At 32.1% G+C, this 18607-nt stretch overlaps 1 protein-coding gene across 1 annotated transcript; it reads right to left on the bottom strand.

Annotated features, from left to right (window-relative positions):
* Positions 1–5485: 5485 nt before the first annotated feature.
* On the bottom strand, positions 5486–17564 carry LOC139884793 (uncharacterized). The gene is made up of 8 exons (XM_071868774.1): positions 17552–17564; positions 17391–17394; positions 7280–7424; positions 7129–7184; positions 6921–7053; positions 6360–6441; positions 6011–6204; positions 5486–5761 (listed from the first exon to the last, which is right to left on the bottom strand). Exons 1-8 carry the CDS (start codon positions 17562–17564, stop codon positions 5486–5488), a joined length of 903 nt encoding a protein of 300 aa, XP_071724875.1.
* Positions 17565–18607: the final 1043 nt, after the last annotated feature.

Below are 18607 nucleotides of genomic sequence, written 5' to 3'. Positions count from 1 at the left end.
ACAGTAATTAACTCATCAACTCTTGTGAATACATTAAACATGCGATTCCATATTCAGGTTCTACTCCAAAACTCACACTTTCGTTTGTTGTTAAGGAGAATTAGTCATGTAATTGGTTGCTAAGCAATTGAAAGCATTAAGATCATAATATGAAAAATTTGAATTCAATAGCAAACTTAGAGTATGAATCTTAAATCAAAACATCAACTAGATTGTAGGTTCATCACAGCCCTAAGACGAGTAATTTAGCTACACATAGTCATCTTAAACAAAAACATAGAGTAGAAGAATTACACGATTCGTAGATTGAAAGTGGTAAAGATCTCCGTAGAATTCTCTCTCTGTAGTTCTCTGAATAATAACAACCCTCTTCTACTTTTCTATTTATACTTAGGCTTAAAAACAAGTCGAAAATAGGACTGATTTGCCGTCGTGCCACAACTGCGCCGGGTGTGGCTGCAGCTGCGGCGTCGCGTGCTCATCCCATTCTGCTTCTCCGCAGCTGTGCTGGTTCAGGCATAGGCTGCGCCAAATTTTCTATCTCAAGGGTGCAGCTGCGCCGGTTCTAGCCACAGCAGCACCAACTTTCTTCAATCTTGACCCTCGACTTCCCATTGTTTCACTAAACGAACACGAAACAACGTAATAACATACAAACTAAATCATAATACTCGATTCATTAACAAAACAACAAATATAAGAAAGTTATAAACTCTCAAATCTAGAGTTTATCAGGGTCGTGTGGGACTTTTTGTAGAGTGTACTATCAATCATCGTATATCTAACTGCCCCGATTTTCAATCTTCTAGCTTCTTAAGAGTTGTCCGGCAATGTCCCGTGGACCAGATAAGCTTTTATGGGAGTCGTCCAGTTGTCTGGATCATCGCTAACTACTATTGTCAAGTGCTCGATGCTCGGGATGACTAATCGCTTAGAGTATATCGAGCCAGGTAACTCATCGAGCTCGCTAGACGCCAGTTTGGACAAGATATTTACATTAGCATTTCCGTCCCTTGGGGCATGGTGCATCTCATATTCTTTGAAGAGGCATAATAAGCTTTGTATAGCTTCGAGGTACTTCACCATTCGCTTTTCTATGGACGCATACTCCCACATGACCTGTTTAGTAACTGGTTTGGAGTCGCTAATAGATCCATAAGTTTTCTTCTCAAAGGGCTCGGGCTAGCTGTAATCCAACCAACATAGTTTCGTATTCGCCTTCTTTTTTAGTAGTCGGAAAATCTAAGGCGAGGGTGTATTCAATATTAAAGCCTTCCAAATTGGTAACGGCGATGTCTGGCCCGCTCCTTGTCGAGCTTGAGGCCCCATCAAAACAAAGATTCCAAAACACTTTCTCGGGGGCAACGAACACTACCCCCTCTTCAGAAACTGCATTTCTAGCCATGTCTTGTTGGACAGGCTCAACCGGGATAGTGCACTCCACGATGAAATCGATCAGAGGTTGTCCTTTGATGGTTGGCTGAGGGCGATACGAAATATCAAGTTCCCCCAGTTTGACGACCCAGTTGATCATCTTGCCACTAGATTTTAAATAATGCATAAATTTTTGTAGTAGTTGGTCAGTAAGTACATGAATGGGATGGGCTTGAAAATATGGATGCAACTTTCGGGCAGCCACAATCAACGCCAGTACTAACTTCTTGACTCTAATATACCTTGTCTCGACATTTTAGAGAAACTTGCTAACATAGTAGACCAGACGTTGGAAAAGACCTTCGTCCCGTACAAAGACATCACTCACATCAACTTCGAATACGTCTAGGTAGACAAGGAGAGGCACATGTCCCTTTGGTTTGGCCTGCTACCGGGGGGTGGGGGTATTTGGGGTGTCTGAAAGCTTGTCTACACTCTTCTGTCAACTAGAAGTGTCATACCCCAAATTTAAACATTAATATTTATAATTTAACTTAGAATTATGCATATATTAATCATTAAGTATAAGCATGATAGAATTAAAAATTTATTGTGACGTGTCTTTGAATGTGATATGAAATTGAACACATAAATAAATTGTGTTGAATGTACACTTTTGAAATTTGGTGAATGTACTCATCCTGAAATTACATGATGTATAATTTGTTGTAAAGGCTTGTTGTGATGTGTTGTTAAATAGAGTTGTGTGCATTCAGTATGACACTTAGGCTGCATTTCATGCATTCATGATATCCTATATAAGATGTATAGGAATTGATATTGATTACGAGAAGTAGTGATAACGTCTCTAAACTATTTTAGGTGACGTAGATCGGGTTGGAAAGTGTGATTAAGAAATCGAGTAGTAGCATGTGAACGGTGTGTGTTTCGACATAGGAGTTGCGTCGCGGAGAAGGTAAGTATCGACTACAACATATAATAATATAACGGTTTACTTATAAACCGTTGGTCCATAGTCGGTACCTATAAATATATACTTTTTTATATTTACGGATATGGTGTATTCGGGAACTGTGTTAATATAAATTGTTATTGTCAATTGATTTGATATATGGGGTTATGGGTTGGTTTTATGAGAATCCGGTTAAGAGTTGGTTTGTGAAATGTGTTGGGGAGCAGATTGTGGAAATGGGGTTGTGATTTGATTTTCAGGTACATGTATAGGTTATGGTCATAGACTGATTATATTAGACTATCTATTGTTGGGTCATGTCACTGCTATCATCGAGGATTGGGTGACTTTGTCGTCGTTGCCATGAAGGGCAGACGACTTGCTCCTAGACTTGATCTAGGGACCGTGTGCCGTCCGACCGACCGAGTTAAATGTCAGAATTTTCATTGGATTTGGTAAGAGTGTCTGTTTGTTGAGTGTTCTGGGAATCTTTTAAGTTTAGTTGGTTTCGGTTTGGTGAGTATTGGGCTATTGGGTTTTAGAATATATACATATATATTCACGTTGTTTTGGGAAGAAAGCGAGTTTGTGAAATCTCGAATCGATTTCGAAACTTCTTTGGGTGTACAAATTATTAGTCTATCTTCATATTATTATATTTTGTATTTGATACTTACTGAGTGCGTTGTCACTCATCCAAATACTACTTAATTTTTCTTGCAGTACATAGATTAAGCAACTCGAGGAAGCGCGTGAAGACTTTCAAACTTCTTTCATTTGTTATATAATATTTACATTCTTTCTGAATTAGATGCTACTCCGTGTTGGTAGAGTTTAAATTGCAAAATTGTAATGACTTCTTAAGTTAATTGATATATTATTCAATAATTTGATACTTGTGAAATCGTAAATAGTAATAGGCTTGTCTTAATCTCGCTTGAGTAGGTTAAGACGCCGGTCACGATCAGGGTGGTTTTTGGATCGTGACAAGAAGTTCTTGCCTTTTATGAGAGTCTCGATCGATAAATGACACGTACTTGTCACTTGATCGGGTCATAAATCAGCCTAGGGCAATAGTGCGTCAAGTCAACCTCTGGACATCTTTTATGCATTCAGGTTAGGTCATGTCCATGATGGCTTTTGATTTTGTTAGGGGTGGCCTCAATGCCTCTTTGGGAGACCATCAAGTTGAGAAATTTCCCAGATCTAACATTGAAGGCGCATTTTCTTGGGTTGAGCTTCTTCTTGTACTTTCTTAGAACATTGAAGGATTCGGTCAAGTCTTGGACGTGGTCTTCCTTCGTGATGCTCTTAACATGCATATCGTCAACGTATACTTCCATTTTTTGGCTAATTTGAGCTTTGAAAATTTGGTTGGCAAGGTGTTGATAGGTTGTCCCAGCGTTATTGAGACCGAATGGCCTAACTACGTAGCAATATAGCCCTTGGTCAATGATGAATGATACTTTTAGGATATCTTCTAAGAGCATCATGATCTGATTATACCAACTGAAGGCATCCATGAAATTGAGGAGCTCGTGATCGGCAGTAGCATCAATAATGATGTCAATGCGTGACAAGGGGTAATGGTCTTTCAAGCATGTTTCATTCAAGTCTTTGAAATCTATGAATATTCGCCACTTTCCATTAATCTTCTTAACCATTACCGGAATAGATAAGATCTACGAGGGAGAGAGAAGTTAACTTGAAATGACGTTTTAGGCCTCAAAAAAATTTCATTGGTCAATATGGCCCTTATTTTTGTTCCTTTTCAAATCGGCAATTAAAATGATGAAATGAGATAAATTATAACTTAAAACAATACATAGAGATATAATAGTAATTATATTTATGTCCATAACTTAAACCAATACATAGGGATATAATAGTAATTATATTTATGTCTAGTTCGGTTCAATAAACACCAAACACAAAATAGAACAAGAAAATATCCAATACTGTTCAACTGTTCTATATTGTCATATTCCCCATAACAAATACACCCTTGGGGAAATTTATCACCGTCGAGGGAAATGAAAAAGTGAAGAAAAGTTGGTGTTATACTAACCCGAATTTTAAGAATCATTTTGAAACAACTATGGGGATGAAATTGGACAGCACAACAACTCAAAAAGATGTCACCGAATAAGTGTCCACATGTCGTCATGTAATTGGCGATTTAATGACCGGGCAGATGTTAGAAATTGTTCAGCCGATATGACGTTAGTTTATCGATGACGATATTGGTACCAGAGTTTCGACATACTGGGCTTTAATAGGAGGCGTGTATTTGTACATCCTTGCATAATATGATTGTACATTACTAATAACGTACAATCGTATTATGCAGGGATGTACATGGATGTACAAAATCGAGATGGATAAATAGTTACTCTGCTTTAATAATAGTAAAAGTTATGACGGGTCTGTTTAAGGTATGACATATATACCTTAAAACAGACCAATCTATCTTCAAACAAAAAGTATTTATGAGACAATGAAGATGGTTTAATCACAGCTTTCAAGGTACTTGTTGTGTAGTATGAGATTGCAAGAAATCAACCAAATCACATTAGGAACAAAAACAATTGATATGGAATATAGTGGGTGTAACCCTAATGAATAGCCCCAAAAAAAGTGTTAATTCTAGTGCTTACCACACCATCTATCTGCAGAAATCAAGTCTTTGAATTTTAGAAGATGATGGAATAAGCAAAGCACCATCTATACCCTAAAACAAAAGCTTATGGAATTGCCTTCATTCTCTTTTCCAAATTCCTTTTAACGACTGCTTTTCGCTCTCTTACCACATCTTCTTGTCAACCAAACTTAGCAACATCAATTCTTCTGGGTCATTGCTCTCTTTCACACCACCTTATAAAGCTCATTTCCACAATCCAAACCAACATTCAGGTAAAACTATCTGTTAAATTTCCTTTATTTCCAGTTGATATCCATAAACAAAAAAAAAAAAAAAGTATTTGATCTCCTAAACTAAAAAGACCTTTATAAGTAAAGAACAAATATTTAGTTCCCCATTGCGACCTCCCCATGTTATCATTCTATACAAACTTCATGCTTAAATTGTCCTTGACCAAAACTGCCAAATCAATTCTGATGATGCCACAAAGTCATACCTCAATTTTGCCTGCTTTGGCTTGAGGGCACACCACGGTTGTTCAGTTTAGTCAAAACATAAGCTATGGCAACTTTTGCACCAAGCGACGAGTGACCACGAGTCAAGCAAATAACACCTCCAATAAGCAACAAACCATTTGCAAGAACCAATTTAGATGGCTTTTTCAAGAATTTCTTCTCTTTGCCCGCACTGACATGAGTACAGTCATCAATTGATAGAGCAGGGGTAGTAATTGTTGAATCCATCATGTTTTTTAGTTCTAATTCAGATGGGACCTGCATATGGCAGAAGTTAATCAAAGAAAAATAGTTAGATTGTAAGAAATGATATACACATGGCATGACTTGGTCATTTTCTTTTAATTTTTCATGAATGTGTCGTTGCCAGAGCCAAAAAGTACTCCACAGAGGACCGAACGAAGGAAAATTTTAAAAAGAAAAGAAAAGACCAGTTGAAGGAAAATGATAAAAACATAGAGGTTGAAAACTTGAGAGAAGTCCATTCGAGGTGTAATATTTACTAACCTTTTGAATCAGAGTGACAGCAGTAACAAATGGGCTTCTCTGAACAGGACCTGGGTTGTATTTGCGGAGGGCATTATCCATCTTACACACATAACTCCATATTCCCTTTGCAAAAGCCAATTTGGCCATTTCCACGTTCAAACCAGCATCCTCCTGATGAATCATTTTGATCTCACAGGCATTTCGTCCTGGCACTGCAATGATTACATTGTGAATCAAAACTCATTAATTACATTCAACTACGAACAAACCATTGAAAAATTCAAGGAGATACGGTAGCAGCTCAATGGTACAATCTTGGGACTTTATTCTCAAGGATGCGGAAATTGTATAATAAAATCATACTAACCTTTTCTGATTCTCCAACCGGATCTATAGTGTCCAACACGAACATATCTTCTTTGTCTTGGTGCAGAATGATGTTCACATTCCTACATATGACAGTGAACAGAAGCTAGAGTAAAAATTATGCTACTTTAACACAGGATTGAAAGGATCCAGCTCTACACTACAAGAGCAAGCTTTCTGTAAACTGGCATTTCTTGCAGATCACTAATCATTGAAATGTCGTCGTATACAGTATTTCCATGTTTATATTCAGTAAACATGCAGTTTTACTTTAACAGAACTGGTGATCCAAAAAGATACCTAAACAAATTCAGCTACTTTTTAATAGTTCCCCTTTCTTCACATGGAATTAAACTGAAAGTACATATACTAGAATTATAAAATAAATCTATAAACAAACCCTTAGTACACAAAACTTATCATTAATGCTCAGAATGTAGTTACTAATTTACCTAAATCATCTTGTTATTTAGATAATATGAAATAAGTTTACCAGTAAGCAACAATGACTCGAATAATAGGTAAGGCCAGAGAGAAGATTTCAGTAGCCCAGAATAGTTACCTTCACAAAACAGTAGAAGGTTTTGTCTTTTCCCTCCCACAATCTCCAAGCCAATACATATTCCCTAGGTGTCAAAAGTGTGAACTTTTTGACCGTCCGGCCAATTTCAACTCCATTAGTTTGATCACAAAGCAGCTGGTGATGTTCGATGAAAGTCTTATCCCACTGCTTCCTATAATCATTGTCCATGTAGAAATCCCGTAGGAATTCAGGGGAGCAATCCTCAAATACAGTGGTACTCAAGTATTTCAATGGACCACCGTCCTGTCAAAACAAAAGGAGGAAATACCAAATTAAGGAGGAAACAAAAAAGGTGGGAGATTACAGACAAAAGGCATAAAAAAGTGCAAGTTGCTAACCTGAGGTTTGCAGCATTTGGCACTGTAAGAAAGAATTAGATTTGATTTGTCAATAACATTTTCCCATTTCTCGTTTCGACAGACCTTATCATCTAAACTTTCGATAAGGAAGCTTAAGTCTTGTCGCGTAACAATCTCAGAAACCCTGCAAGAGCAAACCAATGTACCAAAAACATAGCAGGGTACAGTGTCAGTATAAAATCGAAATAACACACATCTAATAAAACGAACAAAACCCAGATTAAAGAAGACATACCCTGATGGCGAGGATGGGGAAGACGACGATTGAAAGGAAGAAGACGGCGATGGTGACGGAGATGGACATCGATGACGGGAATTGAAGAAACGAGAGATGAAGAAGTGGGAAATGAGTATGAAGAAGAGCGCGAAAAGGGTAGCCCATCCTCCACCGTAAGGGTTATGGCGCCAAAATTCATAACTGAAATACATAGATTCATTGTAGCTGATGCTGCTGCTGCTGCTGCTTGTGCTAATCATCATCATCATCATCATCATCCTCGTTGTCGTCTACAACTGAATCGTTCGATTCGTCGAAATTTGATGAAATGAAAAAGGGTTGAGATTCGTAGATTAGGAATTTTGGGTTTGCGGAGGAATCAAGGCAACCATTTTCTCACTTTCCATGAACTTTGGATCAAACGACTTCTCTTCTCTATTCTATACGATGCTTTGTTAGTATATACAATACTAATACTTATTGTAGTATTTTCTTAACTAATAATAGCCGACCACGTGTAATTTTGTCTAATTGTTTCGAATTAACTTAAAAAAAAAATTGCTTCGAATTTTAAGCTCAAAATAAATTTTATATATCAGACTCACTTGGTAGATTTGAGATTTATTTTTTGTCGTTATTGTATTTTCTTTGACATGGCGAAACAAAAGACTTAATTAAATTAACAAAGTTTGATAAAGCGAATAGTTAAGACATCCGTGGGGAATATGTCACAAAAGAAAATTTTCTTTTAATGGATCAAACTTGTTACAAAAATGAGAGACTCCTACATTGAAAATGTTCTAATATCTATGTGGTTTATTTCCAATACATATATGTATGTATGGCAAGAATATATATACTTAGAGTAAAAATAAAAGTTTGTCTTTTTTAAAAGAGTCTCCTAAATAAAAATTTTAAAAGATACATGCATATTAATTTTTTTTAAATATAGATATTAATTAAAATAATAAATTAATTAAATTTTATTGCAATTTTCTTTAAATAAATTATCATAAATAAAGTTTCTTTTTAAAAAAAATCATATTTGACCGAATAAACTAAAATTGAACACAAAAATGTAATAAGATTGATATCAAATGAGTTTTAAAATATGAGCATAAAATTATCATGTTTCTTTTCGTTAATGAAAAAATGAACACGATTTATAAACTCCTATATCATCGTATTTCAAATTGAATTAATTGTAAATGATTAATTTACGAACGAACACGAACGATCAAATGATCATTAAGATATATTGTCACCTTTAATTTAAAATTTTAGTTAATATGAACATGAACGAAAATGAAAAAAAAAAAATTAACATAAATGAATAAATGTATTTTTGTTCGATTCATATCTACGCTTGTGTTCGTCCATCGGCTAGCTGTTAACAAATGCAAGCGCTTTAAGTACATGACTATCGAGTAGAAGGTCTAAGCATCACATCACATCACGAAACTCTTATTGTGTAATTGTCCATGATCACCTTAGAATTCAGAAGCATTATTCTTATTAGGGTTAAATATTTTATTATGGACCTAAATGACGACATTCACTTGTTGGAATCTAAATCCTGCGTAGAACAATAAAAATCGATAGCAATACATAGCGGAAGCGTACCAGATGATGATGCCATGATTGTCGTCGATTATTGCGATGAAGTTTTCCAGAACTCGATTAAAACGGGATCTCTGGATTTTTGTTTCTCTGATAGAATGAAAAACAATTACCGTTGCTTTTAATCTATTCCGGGAACCACACCAAGTTTCCGTAAATCTAATTCAGTCCATCAATAAATTAGATTTACTCTTTAGGTCCTACATTTCCGATTAACATCTTAATTGGTACATAAAAGTCTACACTATCCATTTTAATCCTTTTCACATTCGTAGACGTAACTTTACGACAACTTATAATATATGATCGTTTTACATATTAAGCCCAATGTTTGATTATAATCCAACATCACTCACATTTGTATTATTATAAATTTATTTGTGTTGAATTTTCAAACCATTGAAGAATTAAGAAAGTAACAATTAAAAGTGAATGTGATTTTTGATTTGAATTTTTCCTTTAAAAAAAATGATTGGCTGTGAGTCGGCCTTAGCTAGTTTGCTAGATTTCGCAGTGTGAGGTACCTTCTTGTCTTTGATTTTGGTTTCAAAAATGGCTGTTAATCAGGTTTGGGTTTGATGATGAACTTGAGTCAATGCTAATTGCCACGTCAACATCAACGGGGCGGGTACATTACTTTTGTGTACAAAAGTACATGTATGTGAACATGAAAGAGTCGGACCGGATTTCGCAATGCCGGTCCGACTAATCACCACTAATCACCGTAATTAGCAAGCAAAACCGGCATTGGGGTTGCCGGTTTGAAGCAAGACCGGCATTGGGGTTGCCGGTTTGAAGCAAGACCGGCATTAAGGTTGCCGGTCATGCGTTAAAATTAAAAAAAAAAAAAAAAATAACATGACCGGCAGTTAGGCTGCCGGTCTTGACAAAAAAGAAAATTTACGGTCCAGTTCAACAAGCCTACAACTCGGAATAAACCTTCAACAAGCCTACAACTAGGAATGCGTTCAACAAGCCTGCAACTTGGAATACGGTCCAGTTCAACAAGCCTACAACTCGGAATAAACCTTCAACAAGCCTACAACTAGGAATGCGTTCAACAAGCCTGCAACTTGGAATCCTACAACTTGGATTCCAAGTTGCAGGCTTGTTGAACGCATTCCGAGTTGTAGGCTTGTTGAACTGGACCGGCAGCCTTATTGCCGGTTTGGTGCTTTAACCGGCATTTTCAATGCCGGTGCAATTAAGCTTAATTAAGTAGTCCGACCAGCATTCCCATTGCCGGTCGGACTACAAATGTTCACCCAATTGTCCTTTCGTATCAAAATGTTTACATATAATTTTTTTTAAATACATTTGTAATTTTCTGCACGGTAATTCATATGACATGTCAGCATTCAATTATCTACCGTTAATCAACAAAAACTGCCAAGGACTTATGGATGAGGTTCTAGTTCCCAGTTGTCTCTTCTATGGATAGGGATAGGATCATATAGATAATCCACACAATTCCATCATTCATGTCATTTTCAAAGTCCAATCTTCCATGGCTAAAACAAAAACAGGATATACGCAAATATTTTATAGGACTATGAAGATTACTGATGTGTCCGACATTGACATAATAAAAATAATACTTTTGAATAATAATTATGGCAACGGAGTTATCTCATTATTTTCTGGTACCCGTATCCAGCTTGTGTAATCGGATACCTGAAAATTTGGATACCCGAACGGATTTAAAACTATAAAATCGTAGCATCCGAATTGAGTATCGGTTACCCACATATTACCATAAATCCGATTATAAATTTAATTTGAGTTAAAATAATATATTTTTAAAAAAAACCCGTCGACTTCATTTAAATTTTTAGTAAAAAAAGTTAAAATTAAAGGGATATCTAATAAAATATCCACAGGTATCCAATCGAATACCCAATTATATAAATTTGGGTATCTAATTGTATACCCGTCGAAATCTTTCGTAATATTTGGATACTACAAGAATTCGAGTCAGATATCAACTTTAATACCCCGAATCCGTTTGCAAATAGGAACAAACTAATGTCCATCGTAGATAAACGGGTCGGACACCCGCAAATTATCCATTTTCTAATACACATCCCTTAAATGAACCAAAAAAATTAAAAACTTTGAATTTAGTATCTTTATTTTCAACCTTTCTAAAAAAAAGAGAAAAACTACAATTTATGCCTCTCTTAGACCATTAATTTATGCCACCAAAAATACTAAATGTTTTGAATTGAAGGAATACATCCTCTTAATCGATTACGTTAAACAATTATACCCTCCACCGTTAAAAAATGCCAACACCAATTTGCGTTAAATCATTTTACATGGCCTAGTAGGCATTTTATGTGGCACATTTGACCAATCTTAATTAACATGACACGTGGACTATGACGTGGATAATTGCCACATGTCACTATAATGCCATTTTTTTATTCAACGGTTTTTGGACTACACAATGGGGGTAGTCCTCCACTGACCCAAGCAATTCTAAGAACTGCGATCTTGGAGAATCAACCCCATGACCTCCCGAATGAAAGTCTCCGGATAACCATTAGGCCAACATGTCCCGGCTCACTACAATGCCATATTGATACAATATGGAAATGGCATTTTTTTTTGTTGGATATGACATATTGATACAATACTTACGAATAAATTACATTATAGTATTATATCATGATAGATGATTAATGTTAATTATTTTTTTACTTATTCGATAATTAATATCTAATATATCTTTTCTATTATATATTTTAATCTTATAAAAAATGTGTCTCGTATCCTACGATAAATCTCGATACAAAAATAGGGAAAACAATACGCGAAACGTATCCCGATTCAACAACTATGCCCTTACAGTCGACCCTCTAAAAATTAATAATGTTGGGACCGTGAAATTTTATTAATTTAACCAGATATTAATTAATCTCGTAAATTAATAATTTATAGAGTATATAGTTTATATCTCTAATGTGAATACTGATCTGGATATATATATGAACGCCAATTTATATATATTAAGTATTAATCACTATATTAATTAAATTTATATGTTTTCATTGATTAATTTCAGTATTCCATAGATATCTCATACGAGCTTTTAAGATGCATTATCATCGACGATTTTATCGAAATCGTTTGGAGGGTTATGAAATTAGGAACCCAAATTTATAAAAGATTAATGTTTCAAATGTAATGAATTTTGCAATCTCGACATGGAAAATAGATGTCAAGTCAAGAACTATTGCAAATTATTTTAAGCATTATAAACTTTAATTGATAGATGGTGAATCCTCTAAAAATTAAGAATAAATGAGAACTCTACACTGGATTTTCTTAATGAAGTAAGAAAGGTTGGAGATGGGATTTAAGGTGATATTAATTTATTTTTTTTAAAATAAGTAACATTAGATTCATATTTTCATAAACTTGCTTAGTTTAGTTATGTACAAAATATTTTGATACATATTATGAATTATTAATTTATATGTCAAATGAGATCTATAAGAATTTATTTTATTGTATTATCTTATAAATTTAGTGAATTATTAATTTATCACGTGGATCCCGACTCGAATAAAAAGAATTATTATTTTAAGGAGATTATTAATTTATCGAGATCGAGGTTTTACCGTATCTATCAAAGTAATTATACAAAGAAGAGTCAATTCCAGGAAAACTCCGCCACGTGTTAGCACAATATTCATCCTCAACTATTAAATATATTTTCCAAAATAAAAAGTACTTTATTATAATATAATTAAAAATGCCGTGGCTTAATTGTACCATTCATAAAATAATGAAGACCAAAATTAAATTATATTCATCACATGCCACATATATATTATTATATATACCTAGAACATATATAAATATAAATAAATATACATATATTCCGATTTTTCCATTTTTGCCAATCATAAAATAATATGACCAAAATTAAATTATATTCATCATATATCACATACATTTATATTATTATATATACTCAGCATACATATATATATATATTCCAAAAATTTTACTTTTTTAATCTTATTATAAAAATTCATTCTAAAAATTGTGATATTTGTGAGTCTAATCTAAATATTTTATATGGATAGTGGGTGGAGAAAGTCTGCAAATCATGCAACTAAAATTAAAGATGATATTGCAAATTCTTCATTAATTCCATTTCCATACATGCATTAATTGCATTTCCTTTATATTCCAAACTTATACAATGAGTTCTAAACAAGACGCCAATATTTTGTCTTAATTTCAGTTATTAGACAAAAATATTGGTGTAAAAGGAAAGTTTCACATAAGTTTTAATTTGAGATGATTATATACATAAAGAATTATATTTAATCCCGTATAACAATTCATTATACCCACAGAGAATTTCCTTTTAACTTTCTAAAATAGTTATAGATTATATTCACATGCAGATTTAATTTGAATTTTAAAATTATTCGCATTGAAAAGTTATTTTTCACATTGAAAAGTTATTTTTTAACTTCCCAAAATCGTGCACTTATGCATAATGAATATTATCAACCGTTCACGTACATATTTATTTTCAGTAATTTGAATACGTACAATGCATATACAAAATTTTATACACGTTAGAGATGGTCTTTGACTTCCTAAATTCATGCCATTCATATAAAAAATATTTCGTTAAATAGGCATGTCAAATATATACAGAAATCAATGTTCTAATTTATATAAAAATATCTATACAACTTTTTTCTCTCTATCGGTGTCCATTAATAATATTTTAAAGATCAAAGATTAATACATTTTTTTTTAATTATATATAATAATAGCATGTTAAATATATGCAATAACATCTACTTTCTACTGATAAAAAAAAAAAAACTACTTTCTAACATCAAAGAAAAAAAAACTACTTTCTATATTTACAAAGAGAATTATTAATATATAGTTTAAGGGCAGAATTAATATACAATGAGAATCAAAATTTAAAAGATAATCAATTCTGCCACTGTTTAAAGGCAAAATTAATATACAAATATTATTAATTAAAATATATGTATATTTTTTTGGAATAAAAATATATGTATATTAAAATGGCCTAAAACAATATCTATTATAACTTACAAATTACCCATTTTCGCTATAAATCTTTTATAACATACAAATTTACCATTTTCGCTATAAATAGGCATTGAATTGCCTAACTCAAATTGAGATTGTCTAACTTAAAATTAGAATACTATATTATCATATTTAAATAATTCATTTAAGAGATTGATTTAAATATCCCTAAATTTAAGTATTTTATAAATTCTATATATTAGTAATCTCATTTAACTGTAATTATTTTTCCTATTAAAATTTTCAATCTGTCCCAATTTTGGAAGAAAGTTATCACGTCTATCCCTTGATTTGTATCTTATATATTAATATTACCGATGTTTTTTTCTTTTACTATTAGAATATAATCCTCTTCATCCCCCTCTCTTTTTCTCTTAATTTGTTCTTACGTTTAGCAGGTAACAATAATTTTTGTTAATATTTTTAACATTTTTTGGTCATGCATTTTCTTTGTTTTATCCTTTTAGGTGTTTGAATTTTGGCTTTTCTTGATTATTCTAGATTCATATATTTTTTTCGTTGGATTATAATATAAATTGCCATATCTTATTTTCAGGTATACATCAATTCCATTGTATTCAAATTAAGGTATGCCATGATTACTAATGTTAATTGTAATTTTTTTGGATAAATGATAGTTAATATTCCAAGTATCACATATCTTTAAGAGGTGTTTCATATTGTGCGATGTGCAGGTTGTTATTTCTTACAATAGATTAAAGATGTTCTTTATTTAAGAGGTGTTTTTTCAGTTTCCAATCACATTGATAATTTTGAATTTGTTATTTATCATCTATAACATAATATTATTATCTTTACGATGTTTTTTTTTCTATCTATTAGAAGAATGAGAATATCTACCAATTAAAATATGGTGGTGGTTCCAGTTCCCTTTATATTGCAAATCAAAAGAATAGTGAAGAAAAATCGATAAAATGATTACTACTTATCACTTATCAAAATTAGATCAGTGAAAGATAAATTTAATAGTTTTCTTTTTTAAGATCTATTATAGCCTTTTTATTAAAAAAATAAGATCTATTGTTCAATATAATTTCAATATTTTTATTTACGTTGTAAATCGCTAGATATAAGTAATGATTTATACAAGCTTTTATAATAATCTTCTCACTAAACATTCATTTACTATTTTATTTTGTTCATTTTTTTTTTCATTTGTCAAATCCTTTTTTATTTTTACAAGGCAATAAAATAAATAATAAGTATGTTTTTAATGTTAATTTCATTTCACAATTTCTGATTGATAATTATATTAATCCGTGCAGAACGCACGAGCCCAAATACTAGTTTAATTATACAAAGGAAATTCCATTTCAGGATAAGTCTGCCATGTATCAGCTTCTTATCAACTCTCAATTATTAAATGCATTATCCAAAATAAAAATATATTTCAATATAATTAAAAATTTAGTCACTCAATCACACTTTTTGTAAAATGATATGGACTAAATATAAGTTATACTAATCCCATCATATTATATATAGAATTCGACTTTTCATATTTTATTTTGTTATATTAAAGACCAAAAACTTATAAAATATATTAATTGATGAAATATATTATGATAAAAACTAATGATTAAATAATATATTTTATTAACATGTAATATATATATATATAGGTTTATTTGAAATATGAATTTCTTCAACAATTAGTTATCAGTAATAGACTATTTTTTTCGATGATAAGTAATAGACTATATTAGTTATTCATGTATTTAGGAACAAATTTAATACAATAAATCTTAAATTTATCTTATGATAGTCCTAATGTAGGAGAACTTATATATTAAATAATATCTATATAAATATAAATAATACACAATGGGAACATCAAAAGTCTAATCATTGTGAATTGATTACATAATCTCATAATTATTTCTTTCTTATTCAGTCATAAACTTAAATATATTTAATTGATTTGAAAATCAAGACAAATTACATAAATAAATTAAATTTATTATCATAAAATAACACATAAAATTAAAATGAGAATCACAATACGTTAAAGAAAATAATGAATATTTGCTTTTTAGTGAAATAAAAACAAAGTTTTTAGATTAATCTTGACTTTAAAAATAATACCTTTTCTTTTCAAAACTATATATAAATATATGGAAACTAATAAAATTCACTATAAATTTCTTATATATTAAGTTGTTATATAAAATTTTGAAATTAAAAATTTCATTTTTAATGTTAAATTAAATAATATTTAAAAAACTAAAAAATTTCAATTAAATTCGGATTCATGTTTATACATAAAAAAATATATATACATTATGTTAACGAATAGATTTAGATCCAATTGAAATTTAATAATTAAAACAAACTTAAGATTTATGGGATAATAAAAGTTTATTTGAATTTATATAGAGTTTCAATCATGACATATACAAACTTCGAATCATGTTTGCTTTAGTATATGTTTGATTTATGTTTGCTTTAGTATATTTAGGGGATGAATTTCTTGGTGTGATAGATATGGGATTATCGACTTTAATTAACTAATAACAAGGGATAAAATTATAGGGTTGACCAAATATTAATTGAGAAAATTTAAAATTAAGTTATTATTCTTTGATGCGATTCTTAAGTTTGAGTATTTTTTATTTGTATTTTTTATTATTTTTTTGATTTTCTGATTATAATATTTAAATTTATTTATTATTTAATGATACTTGAAACTTTATAACTTATTTTTTATCTCTTTCATATGATTATTGGATTTAAGTGTGTGGTAGCGATTAGCAATTGAAGCTCAACCCAATTATAATCGTCAAACTATTATACATCCATAATTATTTATTAATTATTATTCTAATGAAGATATAAGTTTTAATCTCTTTTAAAAAATATATATTATAATAAATTCCATGCGTAGCGCAGGTCCGAATACTAGTATTAAATATTAGGGACCAACTGTTTAATTTTGCCCTAGTTTTGAATATGCTTCTCTCAGGTTTGGCCAAGTTTCTCAGAATTTACAACCCAATCTTCCATTCCATAGCTATATATGGAGATAAAAAGCCGATAGCTCTTACATATACATAATAAAACTATTATTGTATGCGATGGAACCAATAATTTTTTTTTAAAAAAAAAAACCTTCAACTTTATTATCTTTATTTTAACCTTCCTGCAAAAAAGAAACATAAAAAATATAATTTTACACTCAACCATCGACTTCCTCCTACCAGTCCTCTTAATTCAAAAGAATATGGACCCAGAAACTCCAACAGAATTAAACATTGCAAAAAACAAGAAAAGAAACGGCCTTTATATGATACACCAACCTTGCCCAGCCATCATTGCAACTCCAAACTTGATCATTCTCTCACCCCGTCAATATCGACATATTATACGATAACTTGAAACGATTTGAGACTTGAAAAATATAGGATGCTCAAACGACAGCATCATCAAGTTTGACTTTGGCAGTAGCAGCATCAGAGGTCGCAGAACTAGCTCCACCATCGACGACAAAGTTGCTTTCTTTGTTACGATTATTACTAGCGTCATCCAATTTTACAACTTGAGCAAAACTCTTGGACATATTCTTTATCATGAAATCATTGGACAGCACAGAAGCAGCAGCAGTTGTTCTGTGCTCGTTTTCGCCAACTACCCCACCAACTGCTGCAACCGTCGTCAGGAGGCTAGCTTGCTGCTGCCTGGCCTTCCGTTCTTCCATTGCTTTCTGTCGATCCTCGTAGAAATCGAAATCGTCTAGGATGGATGTATCGTTTTCGTAACTCTTGAAAATTTGCAGCATCTCTATACCCTGCTCCAGTTTTACCTGAATTTTCATATTAATCGGTCAGACACACACAGAAAATTTCATCTGCAAATGACATTAAGCATACCTACAAAGAACCAGCTGCTTGGATAGATTGTTTCAGATTCATCCATTTTCTCAGTTTCTAAAACCAAGTCAGACTGGCTTGTATAGGTAAAATCTTATTTAAATCTCAATATCAATCAAGCACGTACCTCTTGAGTGTCGCGACTGTTTGTCACGGGCTTGTTGTCATTATTTTCCAACACAATGTGACGAAATTGGCTATTTGGCACATCTTTGATGATGTGCCACTTGACAGGGAACTGACCACTCCATTTATCCTGCTGCCAGTAATCCACACTCTTGTCAAAATCAACAGGCGCCTCCATTTCAGCCACCCCACAGAACTGAGCACTAGCATTAACCTGCAGAACATGATACATTAATTACGTGAGACAAAAAAAAAGAAAAAGGCAGCTAAGACAAGCTTCCGTGCTTCTTTTCTTTATTTTGATTCAATAGCTTTCGTGCACATTCATGGACTAAAGAATCAGGTAGTTACCGAAAAGAA

Source organism: Rutidosis leptorrhynchoides, unplaced genomic scaffold (assembly GCF_046630445.1).
Source record: "Rutidosis leptorrhynchoides isolate AG116_Rl617_1_P2 unplaced genomic scaffold, CSIRO_AGI_Rlap_v1 contig602, whole genome shotgun sequence".
Classification (NCBI taxonomy): domain Eukaryota; kingdom Viridiplantae; phylum Streptophyta; class Magnoliopsida; order Asterales; family Asteraceae; genus Rutidosis; species Rutidosis leptorrhynchoides.
The sequence above is the reverse complement of the archived record's forward strand: the minus strand, read 5'-3'. Positions and strand labels throughout refer to the sequence as shown.